The following is a 16242-nucleotide window of genomic DNA, read 5'->3' on the forward strand; positions in this document are numbered from 1 at the left end:
TAGGCGTCATACTCGACTCCGACCTATCATTTGATAAATATATAGATAATACTACTAGGATAGCTTTTCTACATCTCCGCAACATTGCCAAATTAAGAAATGCATTATCACAGGATGATGCAGAAAAATTGGTGCACGCCTTTGTTAGCTCTAGACTAGACTACTGCAATTCACTACTGTCAGGATGTTCAAATAGGAATCTAAATAAACTTCAAGTAGTTCAAAATGCCGCAGCTAGAGTTCTGACCAGAACTAGAAAATTTCAGCATATTAGACCAGTCCTATCAGCCCTGCATTGGCTCCCAGTTAAATTTCGTATTGATTTTAAAATTCTATTATTAGCATATAAAGCACTACACGGGCTTGCTCCTGAATACCTCCAGGAACTTATTTCCTACTATGAACCCCCACGTCAACTAAGATCACAGGGTGCTGGTCTGTTATTAGTTCCACAAATAGGGTTAACAAGGTAACAGCAGGGGGAAGAGCCTTTTCTTATAAGGCCCCCCAGCTTTGGAATAATCTTCCTAAATGTGTCCGGGACTCTGACACAGTCACAATCTTTAAATCTAGGTTGAAAACCCACTTATTTAGTCTAGCGTTTGATAATTAATATCCCCCTTAGATAAAGGTACAGATCCAGGGGTTCATAGACGAAGGGTTTTATGGTAGACTGGGGTGCTGGTGCTGTCATCCTGTCACTGCTCGTGGTCACTCAAGTTTGTTGACAGTGCAGTGGACGGATGCCATTGTCTCAGAATGCCCCCAAGCCTATGTTACCTTCTGGTTCTGCCTTTTTTTAGCTAGGCTGTAATAATTTAACTTAGTGCCGGAGTTGCTGCCACACTCCAGAAATGTTTATAATTTTACCTGTCCTGTATATGTCCTCATACAGAGCTAATTTTCCCTGTTTCATTTCTCCACATGGCTGCCCGCCTGCTTGAGGAATAATGAGATGAGGAGAGACAAGCGATCCATCCTGGCCGGCCACCTCCTGCCTAACCGGATGCCTACACCATGATGGACATTATTACATATTTTTCGGTCTAAATTGACATTATTGCATCTTTTACATTCTGTCTACATTCTGTCTATATTGTTGTTGTTGTCATGGTGACCGGTGTCGGCCAGAGGAGGATGGGTTCCCCCCCTGAGTCTTGGTTCCTCTCAAGGTTTCTTCCTCATGCAAAAAACTAGGGAGTTTTTCCTTGCCACTGTCGCCTTTGGCTTGCTCACTGGGAGCTAGGACTCGGCACTTGTAAAGCTGCTTTGTGACAACAACTGTTGTAAAAAGCGCTATATAAATAAAATTTGATTGATTGATTGATTGACTATTATTATTAGAATTATTATTATTGTTGTTGTTGAGGTTGTTATTGTTCTGGTTAAAACTCTTACTTAAGCATTCTGTATGTTGTTGCTGTTGAATGGTTTTTGGGGGAGTTCAGTTTAAAGACTTTTGCAGTAGTCCATACTGTATAGTGCATGAGATTCTCAGTCTTGTCGGAACATTACATTAACGAACATCATGTTTGACGGACACGCATTTCTTTCTTTCTTTCTTTCAAATTTATTTATGTAGCCCTTTTTACTACACATGTTGTCACAAAGCAGCTTTACAATCATGACTAATTTAACTAATACGCCATACCTCATTTCCAGTTTGTGAGTCTTCCCATCTGAAGTCATAGGTCTTTAAACGCTTCCCATCTGAAGTCACAGGTCATTTGTCATGATCTCATGAGTCCTCCAGTGTACATTGCAATTCTCATACCTAATGTGTAACACAAGGAACTGTCAAAAGAATCAAAATGTAGCAGAACACTGGAGAATTCTGTCTATGGCCCATGATTACAAAAAAAGTCTTCACCTTTTTAAATTCTCCTTTGAGTAATGTGTGGTTATTATATAAATTCACGAGATAAAATACCAAGTATAAAAATGTGTGGATTATACAGGGCAAATAAATTCTCAGAATTCAGCTGACATGTATTTTAAATGGCTAAATGTGACTGATATACATTTTAAATATTAAATTGATTATTCTCTCTCTTGAAAAAAAAAAATTGGCCAGAACAGGATAACACAAGAAAAACCTGTCACGGAACAGCTCTGGACCCCTCCCTTTGGGCATGTGTTCATGTTGTCTGTGTCGGGTTATAACCATGTATGTAGTTCCGTGGGTGTGGCTTTGTGTGTGCGCGTTCATCGGTCTCACCTGTGGCTCATCTCGTGATCACTGGGGAATGTGTAGTTCGTCTATTTAATGTGCGTTCACGCAATGTCTCATACTTGTCTTTGTCACAAGCCCTTGTCAGTTTTGATCCTGACCGTCTGTAGCAGTGGCGCAAAAAGGGGGCATGCAGCGTATGCGACGCATAGGGGCGCTGCACTAGAGGGGGCACCAAATCGATGCCAGAAAATTATTTGCCCAGTTGGTGGGGGTGGAGAGTATGTTTGCATACACCTCAGAAAGTATGTAGTTGCAACCCTGGTCTGTAGTTGTGTTATATGTTTATGTGCGCTATTTGCGTTAAGTGTTATTCGTGGAATAAACGTTGTGTGTCTGCAACGCACTTGCCTCATCGTGCCTGCCTCCAAGCATTACAAAACCAAAATGAAACAATGGTAACGTGAATTCTGTCTTCTTTAATGAATGTTTTCTATAATAATTATAAACATCCATTATAAAATAAAATGTCATTCTGCAAGGCCATTACAAGCAAGTTCTTCATTTTTTGCAAATACATTTAAAAAAATTGTTAAATTGACACAATGTCATGGCCTGGTGGTAGGGAACTGGTCTTGTGCCCGGAGGGTCGTGGGTTAGATTCCCAGACCTGAGGCCATAACTGAGGTGCCCTTGAGCAAGGTCATCTAACCCCAAATGCTCCCCGGGCTAGGGCTAGGGCTGCCCACCGCTCTGGCCACGTGTGATCCACAGCCCCCTAGTAATCACTAGTGTGTGTGTGTGTGTTCTAACTGCACAGATGGGTAAAAAGCGGAGGACAAATTTCGATTGCGGTGAAAAATCACAATTGACAAAATATGGCACACACATTTACATTTACAATTCTCAGCTGCTAAATTTACAACCTGGCCATAACATAGTAATGATATGTTGATCACACTACTCATTTGCATGCAAGTGAACATGAAGTTTTAAAACTTGTGACTTTAAAATATCTTACTGAAATATGTACATGAAAATTGTTACATATTTAGGTCTTGATCGTGCTAAATCCAAACAAATATGAGAAAATCTTAATGGAAAAAATCCACTAAAATCAAAATGTTCTCTTTGTTTCCAACAACACAGTATGTGATCCATAATATGTTTCCAAAAACCAGTTTATAGTGATTACAAAGAGCACGGACACTCATTGGCTAGAATCTCAGGGCATAGATTTTTGAATTTTGACAAAAAGCAAATGGAAAGGAAAAAACAAACAAATACACAAATACTTTACCAAAATATACATTTAGCATTATATACACAATGGTTTAAATTAATCACAACCAATACAAACAAAATAAACATCCACCCATAAATGAAGTGGGAATTTTAAATCTACATAAACAATGAGCGGAATATCTATAACTTTGTCATCTATAACCTTGTCATCTATAACCTTGTGGTATGCTCTGTGGTATGCTCAGAGTGTAACTCATCCTGATACTGATGTTTTCCCTCATTCGTGTTCTCTCCCAAGATTTTCACTAAGTCAGAAATTGTGCTGTGTGGATCAAGGAGAGTGACTAGTGGTACATTCACACCTTTCTCCTGGAAGATGAGATTCTGTACGGTCATGGCTAACATGGAATCAATGCCCAATACTGATAGAGGAGTATCATCAGACATTTCGCTCTGCTCAACACCGGTAGTGTTACTGATTAATGACTTAATGTATTCATTAGGCGAAGAGACTGTGTTACTCTTCTCAAGGTTGGAGTTGATCGTGTTAGTCTTTCTAAGGCTCTCCTCTACCAATGCTGATAACCGAGAAGTGAGCGATTTGTTTTGAGACAGAACATTATATCTCATGTTTTTGAAATTGAACTTGCACACAACCTGCTGTGGATTGTTCAAGATAAGACATTGTTCAAGGCTTTGATGAATTTCTAGAACTTCCAGGGTAGCCAATCCTCTTGCCTCCAGAAATTTTTGGATTTGGTATTTGTTTAACAGGAGACCCAAATTTAAAGCCCCCCAGTTAATCGACTGCCCAGGAAGCCCCATGTTTCTACGGTATTGACAAAATGTGTCCATGAATGCATTGGCAGCAGCATAATTTGTCTGGGAAGCATTGCCAAGGAAGGATGAGATGGAGGAGTAACATACAAAATAATCCAAATCGCAATGTTTAGTGGCATTGTGAAGGTTGATTACACCATTCACTTTTGGTCTCATGACTTTCTCAAAGAGGGATTTGTTCAGGCTTTCAATCAGCCCATCGTGAAGAACAACTGCACTGTGAAACACTCCTTTAATTGGATTGGATGAGAACAGTTTTTTGATCTGAACGATTGTTTGGTAAACTTGCTCTGGTACAGAGATATCACATTGTAGACTTGTGATAAAAGACTGACATTGATCTTTGATATTTTTTATCTCCTGTTCCATCAGTTGGTTTGGGCTACTCCTAGAGAGGATTACAATGTTTCCTCCCCCTTTCTGAGCAATGAATTTCACTGTCTCAAAGCCCAGCCCTGTGAGGCCCCCTGTCACTATGTAGACAGAATTTTTCTGGAACAACTGTTGGGCTTTTGGCATAAGTGGAATGTCAGACAGTTCATTCTTGGTGTCATGACCCAGTACCACCACAGGCATGGTCTGACATCTGAAGTATGATTTAAATTCATCCAAAGGCAAGCAATCAATGTTTCCATTTGCCAGTTTTTGAAAAGTGGTCTTTTCAAAAACAACAGACATTTTGTCCAAATGCATTTGTTTTAGCCAGTGCGCAATGTGTGACTTTCGTGCTACAATCGATTGCTTCTGCAATAAGTTTGATGTGAAAAGGACTTTCATGACAACCTCATCATTAAGACCTCTCAAAGCAAGCGGACTGACAGAGGTTTGATTGTCTGAGACGAGGACAATGTGTCTAACACCAGTAATATTAGCTGCTTTTGCAATAACTTCTTCATCATAGGGAGGTAGTAGCACTACTCCCACCACATCACGGAACTCAGAAGTCAGCTGATTAGCCGTTGTTGCCATAGTGACACTCCAGCCTGACTTGATTGCAGTTATACTTAAGACTTTCACCAGAACCGAGTCAGGTATAGTGGAGAAAATGCCCAACTTCATCTGTTGTTTGGTCTTTGACAATGAGCACTGCAGGACCTTCCAAGCAAGTATAAAGTAGGACACACAGGGAGTCTCCTTCAGAAATGGTAGTCTCTTTGTTTTGTAGCAAGCAGCTGCTGGAATAACAACTTTGCTAGAAGCAGCAACAGGGTAGCAGCACACAATCTGATCTCCTGCTTTCAGTTTTCTAACATCCTTTCCCACAGCTGTGACAGTGCCACTGAAGTCAAGAGCTAAAAGTTTGTGCTTCTGGGATGTGTGTTTGCTCCAGTATAAAGTCTGACCAAAGCTAAAATCAGAGACACTGACTGGAAAGTAGTCTGAGGAGTGAACACCTATTTTACAAAGCTGGACCTCCACATTTTTTGCATCAATGGATTGAACAGTGTAATCAGAACCTATTGCTGACAGACCTGTCATTCTATGGGGATCAGAGGTTTCTAAGATAAAACTTTTACACTGAGAAGAGTGGAGGCTTTGGTTAGCACTGATTGTACTTGGAATGGGTGTTTGGGTGATCTGTGGGTTATAAATCAGACCATTTTTCACAACTAGCTCTGGGTATTTGCTGCAAGGATAGGATCTGAGGACCTGAGACAAGGCTTTGATGTCCTCTTTCGAGAGTGAGCCCAGGTCTATCAGCTGAAAAGAGAGATCTGGCACCTCAGCAGCACAGGCTCTTGTCATTCCATACAGTGCAAATCCAGGGCTAATGTGGTCAACTGTTCCCTCTGATGACCGATAGTTTACAACTCTGATGGAGCCTTGGAAATGTATGTTCCTAAGACCTGCAACCATTTTCCTGAAGATTTCACAACAGTTCAGCGTACTATCTAGCACATTCTCTGTTTTGTATGAGGTTAGATCTACATTACTACACATAAACAGAACTTCCTGGAAGTTTGTCTTGATGTTTGGGATTTTCATTTCTGATAGAAAAACTTCAAACTGATTTTCCATCAGTTCCTTGGCATGTGAGGGGGGAATACATTTGGATGATGGGTCTAAGTATGGCCACAAGCCTTTGGAAATTCCTAATTGATCTGCGAAGACCAAAGATTTTGGTGTCAAGAAGTTTTCATTCTCAAAGATAGTGCTGTAGTTGTTGTGGAAGAAATACTCCTGTACCACATGAGAAGGATCCCCTAGGTATGTGAGTGTCACATGTTTGAGTTCAACCAAAACTCTGCCCTCTTTGTCAGTAAAACAGGCACACACATTAAGCTCCTCTGTACTTACATGAGTTGCTCTCAAGTATATAACCATCTCCTTCTGCAATGGTTCAAACACAGTTAAGCTGCCAATTTGAGATGGAAATCCAGCCCTTCCTGAGAAGCGTTCAGGTCCTGTTACAGGAAGAAGTTGCATGAGATAGTCTAAGACCACCGGATGAAGATAATAGTCATAGAGATGCGGCCATAACTCTTCAGGAACTGTCACAACTGTATAGCCTTCTCTGAGTTCTTCCCCATAGTAAACACCCCATGTGTTTTTGAAGACATAACCGTACTGAAATCCAACTTTAGACAGGCATTTGTAGAATTCCTCAGAACTGAAAAATAACTGGCATCTTTTAAAGATGCAATCCAGGGAAATGCATTGTTCTTCAGGTTGTCTTTTTTGTACTGACTCTACTTTGCCAGATGCGTACTTTGCTGACAAAGAATGTACACTGAACTGAAAACTGTTTCCCACTGAGCCTTCTGTTGGATCCAGCTGCACTTTCATGCCTGGTGTATTCTGTGACAAAATGCATGGAGTGTGGAAACTTATACTGAGCTGCAGAGCACTGAGGGGTACTTTTGGATTTGCACTCATCATGAAAGCAGCTAAACCCAACTCAACATAAAATGCCCCAGGAATAATGACAACACCTTGGTGTTTGTGATCATTCAAGTAGGACAGTGCCTCAGATGAGAGGTCACAGCTGAAAACCAAGCTATCTTTACTCTTCTGTGAAATTACAGGGTGACTACTACTGGTATCGGTGTGTGCTACTTCAGTAAGCACATCTTTCATCACATTGTCAAACTGATACCTTGGCAAAGAAATAGGTTTCATCTCACAGCCTTTGTAGAATTGATCCCAATCTACATTCACTCCCACTTCAAAAAGTTTTGACACAGCAGTCAACATTGTTTCGTGGTCTTTCTCTGGCTCCACTGTGGAGATCACCACTGTGTCATTTCCTAGAGTCTCCATGATGTTTCTCTGCAGTGCTCTCCTTGGGCCAATTTCAACAAAAATTGCATTCTTATTCTGTTTGGCTGATTTTACTGCTTGTTCAAATGCGACTGGCTCTCGGATGTTTCTTGCCCAGTACGTGCCATTAACAAAATCTGTGGGGCATACCTTGTCTCCTGTCACTGTTGAGAACAATTCTGCCGCTATGCTCTGTGCCTCTAATGGACCTATACTGCTCTCTACCTCTGCCAAAATAGAATCCATCATGTGGCTATGATAAGCAGCAGGGACATCTAAAACACGAAGGAACAGATTTTTCCCATTATGTGAATTGTTCAAGCTCTTATGTAAACTATTAATGGCGTCTGCCTCTCCTGAAAGTGTGCACGACAGAGGACTGTTGTACGCTGCCAAGCAAATTCTCCCAGAATAAGAAGGGAGGATATCCAACACGTTCGACACAGCCATGTTACTTACAACTAGCATTTTACCTCCAGTTGCTTTGCTCTGCAGGTGACTGCGATAGTAGATCACCTTCACTGCATCCTCAAGGGACAACAACCCTGAGCAATGGGCTGCAGCAACCTCTCCAACAGAATGGCCAAGAACAGCGTCTGGCCTAACTCCCCAGTTCATTAGTAGCTTAGCAATGGCAACCTGAATGGCAAAGAGGAGCGGTTGGATAATTTCTGGATCTGAGAAGTCAACGTCAGGTTGAAACTCCCTTTCCAGCATATCTATGAGACTCAGTTTTCTGTAGTCTTGGAAAAGAGACTCAATCTCTCTCACTTTTTCCCTAAAAACTGGTTCCTCCTTAATGAGCTGTTTGCACATGCCTCTGTAGGTTACCCCATTCCCACAGAAAACAAAAATTAGTCTGGGATCTGGCTTTGAAATCACAGTCTTTTTTTCTAGGGCCTGCACAAGTTTCTCCTTCAAATTAGTCAAACATGATGCATGAAATGATTTCCTATATTTATGTCTTAAGTGACTCCTTCTACATGCAGATGTGTATGCCAAGCTATGTAGATTTGTTATATTACCACTATTGATATTTTCTACAGTGTCTTTTATCATCATTGCCATTGATTTCTCTGTTGCTGCAGAAAGTACAAAAAAATGATGATTTTTCTTGACAGGTTCTTTTGGCCACTCTTCCTGTCTATATTGTTTCACAACTGCATGTGCATTTGTCCCTCCAAATCCAAAGTTATTTATCCCTGCAACTCTCACCGAACTGTCTCTGGTGACCCATTTCTCAGCTCTGGTGGGGATTTTTAGATTGAGAGCTTGGGCATCTATGCTAGAGCTTTCTTCTGAGTAGAACAGTGAAGGAACAATGGTTTGGTGCTTCATCATGAGGAGAACCTTAATGAGTCCTGCCACGCCTGCTGCAGATTCTGTGTGTCCAATGTTACTTTTAACAGAGCCGATGCAGAGTGGCCCTAAGTCTGCAGACCTCGCCTTGGCAATAACTTTGGAGATGCTACCTGCCTCTATTGGATCTCCCACTGACGTCCCAGTCCCGTGAGCCTCTATATACTGCACGTCAGACAGGTAGGTCTCTGTGGAGTAGATGCCATGGAGAAGCTTCTCCTGCTGGACCATGGATGGCTTTGTGATTGGAGTGACAGTGTGGCCATCTTGGTTTACTGCAGTTTTGCATATGATGCCCCAAATGTGGTCATGGTCTTGCAGAGCCTATGGGAATATTTTCAAATATAATATATATGTATATATTTACTTTTATAGTTTTCATAAATTATTTGTAGCCCTATGCTTGATCTTGCTCTGGGAAACTGGTTCTATAAATGTGTTAAGGTCTAAAGGTACATGGTTTATGTAAAATGAAATACCTTATTCACAGGCTTGAGCAGGAGGACTCCACAACCTTCTCCTCTTCCATAGCCATCTGCTTTGTTAGAGAATGGCTTGCTTGTGCCATTAGGTGAAATCATCTTTGCTTTGCTTAGAGCCACAAATATCTGTGGCTGAATAATACAGCTAACACCTCCACACACAGCCATTTCACAGTCTCCTGTTTAAAACAGTACAGCCAAACGGGTTAATAGAATTCTGGAAGTAATAACCAAATCATTCAGATTCAAGAAGAGAAATGTATCTGACTAGTTCAGTTTCAGTATAAACTACTGACTCTTTATGATTGCTTATGTCCATATAATATAAAAATAGTGCTTTTGAGTTGTTACCCAAGAAGCTGTATGAAGTCATAAGATAAAAGATGAAATACAGTAGGCCTACAACAAAAAACAGTGTGTTGTTTTTACCTTGTTTGAGGGCCTGGCAGGCTAAATGAAGAGAAACGAGAGAAGAGGAACAGGCACAGTCTATGGTGAAAGATGGCCCGGTGAAGTTGAAGAAGTAGGAGATTCTGTTGGCAGCGATGCTCATAGCTAAACCAGTACCAGTGCAGTGGTTAATGACGACTGGGTCAACATTTGTCATGTTGAGTTCGTAGTCTCTGTTCATCAGGCCTAAACATACATATAAATATATGAAACAATTTCAAGTTACTGTAATATATATATATATATATATATATATATATATATATATATATATATATATATATATATATATATATATATATATATATATATATTAGGGGTGTGTTTAAAAAACGATTTTTCGATTCAAATCGATCTTCATTTGAATGATTCAATATCGATGCCGTATAGGTTAAACCTGGGATCATCTTTAGAATTGGCCAATTTTCCCCGCATATGCGTACCGTTTTTATGTCTCGCATTTTATCTCGCGTGACGTGCTCATTGCGCTAAAGCATGGCGCGCGCGAAGTTACAAAATTCGAGAGGTGCACGACCTCGCGAAGCGACAGGGCACGGGCGGAGCCACCGCGATTACGTCGTTTTCGGTGCACGGACCCTCACGCCGGTCGCGACGCGTCAAGTATAAAGCTGTGAAGTTTTCTCAAAAGCTGGCAATATTGTTACTGCACAAAGGAGCTGTCTCACTCCTCAACATGTTGATCAGCTCCTTTTCTTGCAGAAAAATTTGACAATCTCCAAGATGTCAGAAAGCAGTCATGAATAAATCTTAGTTTTTGGACCTTAATGTTTACAATATTCAGAACTGTTCATAAATGTTTTTGTTACATGCTAAAAAAAAAAAAAAACTTAATTTGCACTTTAAAAGGCTGTTCAAAACAGCTTTCAATGCTTTTTCTGGTAAAGGAGCTATGTGGAAATGTGTGCATTAATTGATATAAAAAAAATAATGTAACTGTTGTTCACAGTATAAACACTAATATCCTAATACATTTTAATAAAATTTGAGTGTTCCTTGTATCATTACAACATTTCACATTCAAACTACACTTTTTATTGTAACTGGAATGTCCCTACAAGGATCAATATTGAATCGGATCGGATCGAATTGAAAATCGAATTGAATCAGGACCTTGTGAATCGGTATCGAATCAAACTGGGAAATCAGTGGTGATACCCACCCCTAAAATAAAAAAATATATATATATGTATATATATTATATTTATTATATATATATATATATATATATATATATATATATATATATATATATATATATATATATATATATATATATATATAACAAGATCAGCATTTATTAACAGATGCTAATAATACAAACCTAACATATAAGTTGCTCAGGTAAAGTATAATACATTTTAAAACATAAACATTAGGGTCAATTATTATTCAACCCCTCAGTTTAATATTTTGTGGAAAACCCCTTATTTGCAATTACAGCTATTAATCCTTTTTTATATGACCTGATCAGGCCAGCACAATTCTCTGGAGTAATCTTGGCCCACTCCTCCATCCAGATCTTCTCCAAGTCATCTAGGTTCTTTGGGCACCTCATGTGGACTTTGACCTTGAGCACATTCCACAAGTTTTCAATTGGGTTAAGGTCAGGAGACTGACTAGGCCACTGCAACACCTTGATTTTTTTCCCTCTTAAACCAGGCCTTAGTTTTCTTGGCCGTGTGCTTGGGATCGTTGTCCTGTTGGAAGATGAAATGACGGCCCATCTTAAGATCCTTGATAGAGGAGCGGAGGTTCTTGGCCAAAATCTCCAGGTAGGCTGTGCTATCCATCTTCCCGTGGATGCAGACCAGGTGGCCAGGCCCCATGGCTGAGAAGCAGCCCCACAGCATGATGCTGCCACCACCATGCTTGACTGTAAGGATGATAATCTTGGGGTTGTATGCAGTGCCATCTTGTCTCCAAATATTTCGGGTTTGGTTGGCACCAAAGACCTCAATCTTGGTCTCATCAGACCAGAGAACCTTGAACTAGTCTGCCTCAGAGTCCTCCAAGTGATCATGAGCAAACTGTAGACGAGCCTAGACATGAGGTTTTGAAAGTACGGAGACCATTGTGGTGGAGTACGTTACTTATGGTATTGATTGAAACCAATGTCCCCACCACCATGAGATCTTCCTGGAGCCCCCCCGTTGTTGTCCTTGGGTCAGCCTTGACCGTTCGGACAAGCCTGGCTTCGCCACAGGAGGAAACTTTGAAAGACTGTCCAGGCCGTGGATGGTTAACAGTAGTTCCATAAGCCTTCCACTTCCGGATGATGCTCCCAATGGTGGAGACAGGTAGGCCCAACTCCTTGGAAAGAGTTTTGTCCCTTTGCCAGCCTTGTCACCCTTCACAATTTTGTCTCTGATGACCTTGGAATACGCCTTGACCCTCTGATTGAACTTTTCACAATTAAAATAAAAAATAAACTAATATTTTAAGTATTTTTGCTGCAGTGCATTTCACACATCCAGGCTGATCTACAGTCTAAATGTCAGGGCATTGAATACTACTTGGAGGCACTGTCTATATGTAGTTATAACTTGAAATATATCAGTCTGTGTGTAATGAATGAGTACAATATACAAATATAGAAAACGTTTCACTTTTTGAATAAAATATACTTTTTCATGATATTCTAATTGTCACGGTACCGCGTGCCCCCTACTGGTCGCCCCCGTTTACAGCGGCAGCTGTCCTGTAATTGTTGGGTTGTGTGCGTCTCTCAGGTGGGCAGAGCCCGTGATCCGTCTCACCTGAGGGTCGTTTGCAGAGGCGGTCTTTGCATAGAGGCATTGCTAGGCAATTGCCTTGGGCCCCTCCCACTGCAGCCCACTGTAGGGCCCCCAGATTAGCTAACTTATTTCTCGCACATTAATGTTGTAGGGCCCCTAAATTCGCCTTGAGCCCCCAAATTGCTAAGTCCACCACTGGTCGTTTGTTTGCCTATATACGTGTTGTCTTTGTACCAGTTGACCGCTGGTTATTATATCCTTAATTTGGATCATGTCACAGGTTTTTGGTTTGCGCACTTAAACCATCCATTTTCCCTGAGACTTGGCGTGATCGCTTCCATTTTATTTCGCTCACCCTGTCCGTCACACTAATTTTATGACCAGCACCTGTGTATATATATATATATATATATATATATATATATATATATATATATATATATATATATATATATATATATATATATATATTCTTCTAATTTTGTAGGAGTTTAGAAGAAACACTTTACTTGCCCAGAAAATGAAGGGCCTCTTTCTAATATGTTCTATTTCATCATCATCATCATCATCATCATCATCATCATCATCACCACCACACTTTTTAGATTATACTGTGTCAGTATTACCCAAAAACACTCCTGTTCTGCTCCCGCCAGCCTTCTCCATAGGTATCCCAGCATGCTCCAGTGCTCTGTAGGTACACTGTAGGAGTGTTTTCTGCTGAGGATCCATTTGTTCCACCTCAGCATCAGTAATACCAAAGAACTTGTTATCAAGCTGATTGAACCTGTAAAAAAAACAACGTAATTATAATATTATCTTAATAATATTTGGTTATATACTATTTTAATTTAAGTGAATGCCCCCATACATAGCCTATATATGAAGTTTGAATGAACATATATAGCAATACTTATTAGAGCTGTGTGAGTTATATGCAGTGTTAGTATGTGAGATTTTCAAAAGATCAAAGCAAACATCACGGTATAATTGATGCATTTGGTGGCGTCACGGTCCGGCTCGTGCGTGTTTGTGTTGTGTGTTTCTTTGCGTGTATGTGTTCATCCCTGTTATTCATCTCACCTGTGTCTTGTCTCATTATTGTTATGTTTTGCACTTGTGTCTTGTTAATATTTACGTATTTAAGTCCATGTGTTAGCCTACATGTCGTCGTTGTCAGTCGTCTGAAGGCGCTACTGGTCCATGTTGCGTGTGAGTTTAAACGTGTGGCTGCCCTATGGACTCCTGCCTGATCCTCGCTCGCGACGCGCACCGCTTGGACAGTGTGGTATCAGTTCACACTAATACTAGTTCAAAGTTCATTTTATACTAATGAAAATGATTTTTTTCAAACTACTGTAGATCGCCCACAATATAATCAAGTGCAATCCTGCCCACTTATTGTTGGGAAACGAACTTTGCATCGCAGTTCTTCTTGCGATGAATTCTTCTACTCATCATTAAGTCGCGTGTATTCCACAATACTACTGTGATGCTTCAACACTACTATGTCGTTTTAAATTTTATGCTGGTGTCCGAACTTGTTTTTTCATATCTGGTGGGCACAATTTGCATACAAAAGTGTGGCTTTTGTATGCGTGTGTTCATAAAATGTATTTAAATATTCAAACAAACCTATTTACGCTCACGTTCATTGTTTCTAAACTGAACGGTTCAAGTTTAGAAAACGCAAAAATGTGAACACATGTACAACACTGCATATGGACATTACAGCTCATTCAAAGACCAGCTAATAAAAGTGTTAGCAATATTGTACATAGTAACATTTACACGCATTATACTATATAATTTATTCTAACACTATAGTTGAAATGAAAAGTAAAATAATAATAATATTATAATAAAATAATATTTCAGCATTTTAATGAGTGGCTGAGGTATTTTGAAAAGCCGCATTCAAAACTTAATAAGCTACAGTAAGCATCTTTAACCACATAACAGGTTTGTTTGAATATTTAAATACATTTTATGAACACACGCATACAAAAGCCACACAGTGATTATTATATGTCTAACACCAATTTACTGTCCTGCTACTATTCAACATTTCTGCCAAGTTCCGTTTGAAAGAGCGCAACACTCACCCATCAGCAAGTGCGGCTTTAGCTGTGCGAGACTTGCCCGCCTTGCTCTCGTCTTGATCGTACCACTGGGTGCAGTCAAAGCGCTCTTTTGGTATCTGGACGGCACAGTTCCTTCCCTCAAGGAGCACTTTCCAGAAATTATCGAGCCCCTCTCCTAAAATGGATGACAGCATGCGGTATTATTCCATAAGAAGCAAAGTCACAAAAGTGTGATGTTTCTGCTAGAAGTGTTTATTGCTCATTTAATAGCTTACCTCCAGGGAAATTACATCCTATGCCAACAACTGCGATGTCTGGATCATCATCCTTCATGATGAAAGTGATCTGAAATAAATCATGGGCAACTTACGTGAAATGTTGAAGGGTGGATTTATTTTAAAAGATCATAAGTTTCTTTTTTTAATTAGTGAATGTACTAATTATAGCAAAAGTGGAAAAATGAAAATAAATCTTACGTATGCTTTTCTTTCTTGTTGTAAGGTTGGGATGGCGACTGCTGTATATAAATCAACTGGGGAGGAAGAATAAAAGATAATTATTGACCAAATATGTCAGTTTCCATGTGAAATCATATCCTGGTTAATGCTTAGACCAAATTGATATAGCTTCTAAGGACGTAACGGGTATTTTGCGGGGAGTGTCAACAAATAAAAAAAAAATAATAATAATTCAGTAAATCATTAACTTCACAAAGTACGCTACATCAGGTTTACTAGTTAACTAGCAATTACATCAGTAAAGGTAAGTAGGCTGTGAGGGAGGTTCTGAGGAAATGGACTAAAAAGAAGGATTGTGCTAGGCTGTCAGGATCCATTTATACCTTTATTAAGACCTTAAACAGTAAGGAGAAATCTGGTATTTTAAAAGTAAAAAAAAAAGTAGAGAACCAGGTTGGTGTTCTGATCAGGATAAAGGCAAATGAGTACCATTTGCCAGTAGATATTCCACCAGTAGGAGGCAGAGTGGCAAATAGATGTGAGCCCACCAAACGCAGTGAGATATAAGACATGAATCATCACGCAAAGGCAGCTTCTGGCCCAGGGCCTAATAGAGTCCTGATAAAGGCTGTATTTTTTAATGGTTTAAGGTTTTTATGGAAGACGACGGTCATACCGTGAAAGCAAAACATTGGAGAAAAGCATGGGTTTTGAAGTGGATATAGAGCAATTTCAGTCTATTTAATGTAGAAGGTCAGATTTTCTTTAGTGGCAATATGCGGAGATTGGCCGAATATTTGAAAGCTAATTGATATATCATTGCAAATGATATTTTGGGATTTCAGGCTTTGCAGGTTATTTGGAGCAGCTATAATATGAAACCTTAAGGAACAAGAGAGAACAACTAAGGACAGAAGAATATACACCAGATCGAACACAAGATAGACAACACGGCAACCAAGCAACACACTAAATGAAACACCACTTTAAACACAATACTAGAAATATTAAACTTTAGACACACCACAGGAAGGACTACTTTACTTACGACAACGGACGAACTAACAATAAGCATGACACAACCACAACATAAACAGGACTGAAAAACTGGATGAACAAGAAGACTAAAATGCACAG

The 16242-nt window shown here is 39.9% G+C and overlaps 1 protein-coding gene across 1 annotated transcript; it reads right to left on the bottom strand.

Moving 5' to 3' along the window:
- Positions 1-2648: 2648 nt before the first annotated feature.
- On the bottom strand, positions 2649-14986 carry fasn2 (fatty acid synthase 2). Its single transcript, XM_076971844.1, has 6 exons — positions 14923-14986; positions 14669-14822; positions 13190-13350; positions 9787-9993; positions 9355-9536; positions 2649-9199 (listed from the first exon to the last, which is right to left on the bottom strand). Exons 1-6 carry the CDS (start codon positions 14978-14980, stop codon positions 3626-3628), a joined length of 6336 nt encoding a protein of 2111 aa, XP_076827959.1. The 5' UTR covers positions 14981-14986; the 3' UTR covers positions 2649-3625.
- Between the last annotated feature and the right edge of the window lie 1256 nt (positions 14987-16242).

This window comes from Brachyhypopomus gauderio, chromosome 13 (assembly GCF_052324685.1).
Source record: "Brachyhypopomus gauderio isolate BG-103 chromosome 13, BGAUD_0.2, whole genome shotgun sequence".
In the NCBI taxonomy this organism is placed as follows: domain Eukaryota; kingdom Metazoa; phylum Chordata; class Actinopteri; order Gymnotiformes; family Hypopomidae; genus Brachyhypopomus; species Brachyhypopomus gauderio.

Bases quoted from the DNA above. Each gene is read 5' to 3' on its own strand.
- fasn2 (XM_076971844.1), bottom strand. From the start codon at position 14,980: ATGAAGGATGATGATCCAGACATCGCAGTTGTTGGCATAGGATGTAAT. The intron at 14,823-14,922 runs GTAAGCTATTAA...CATCCATTTTAG, and splicing joins AGGATGTAATTTCCCTGGAG to GAGAGGGGCTCGATAATTTC. The intron at 9,537-9,786 runs GTAAAAACAACA...TGTTTTAAACAG, and splicing joins CTGCCAGGCCCTCAAACAAG to GAGACTGTGAAATGGCTGTG.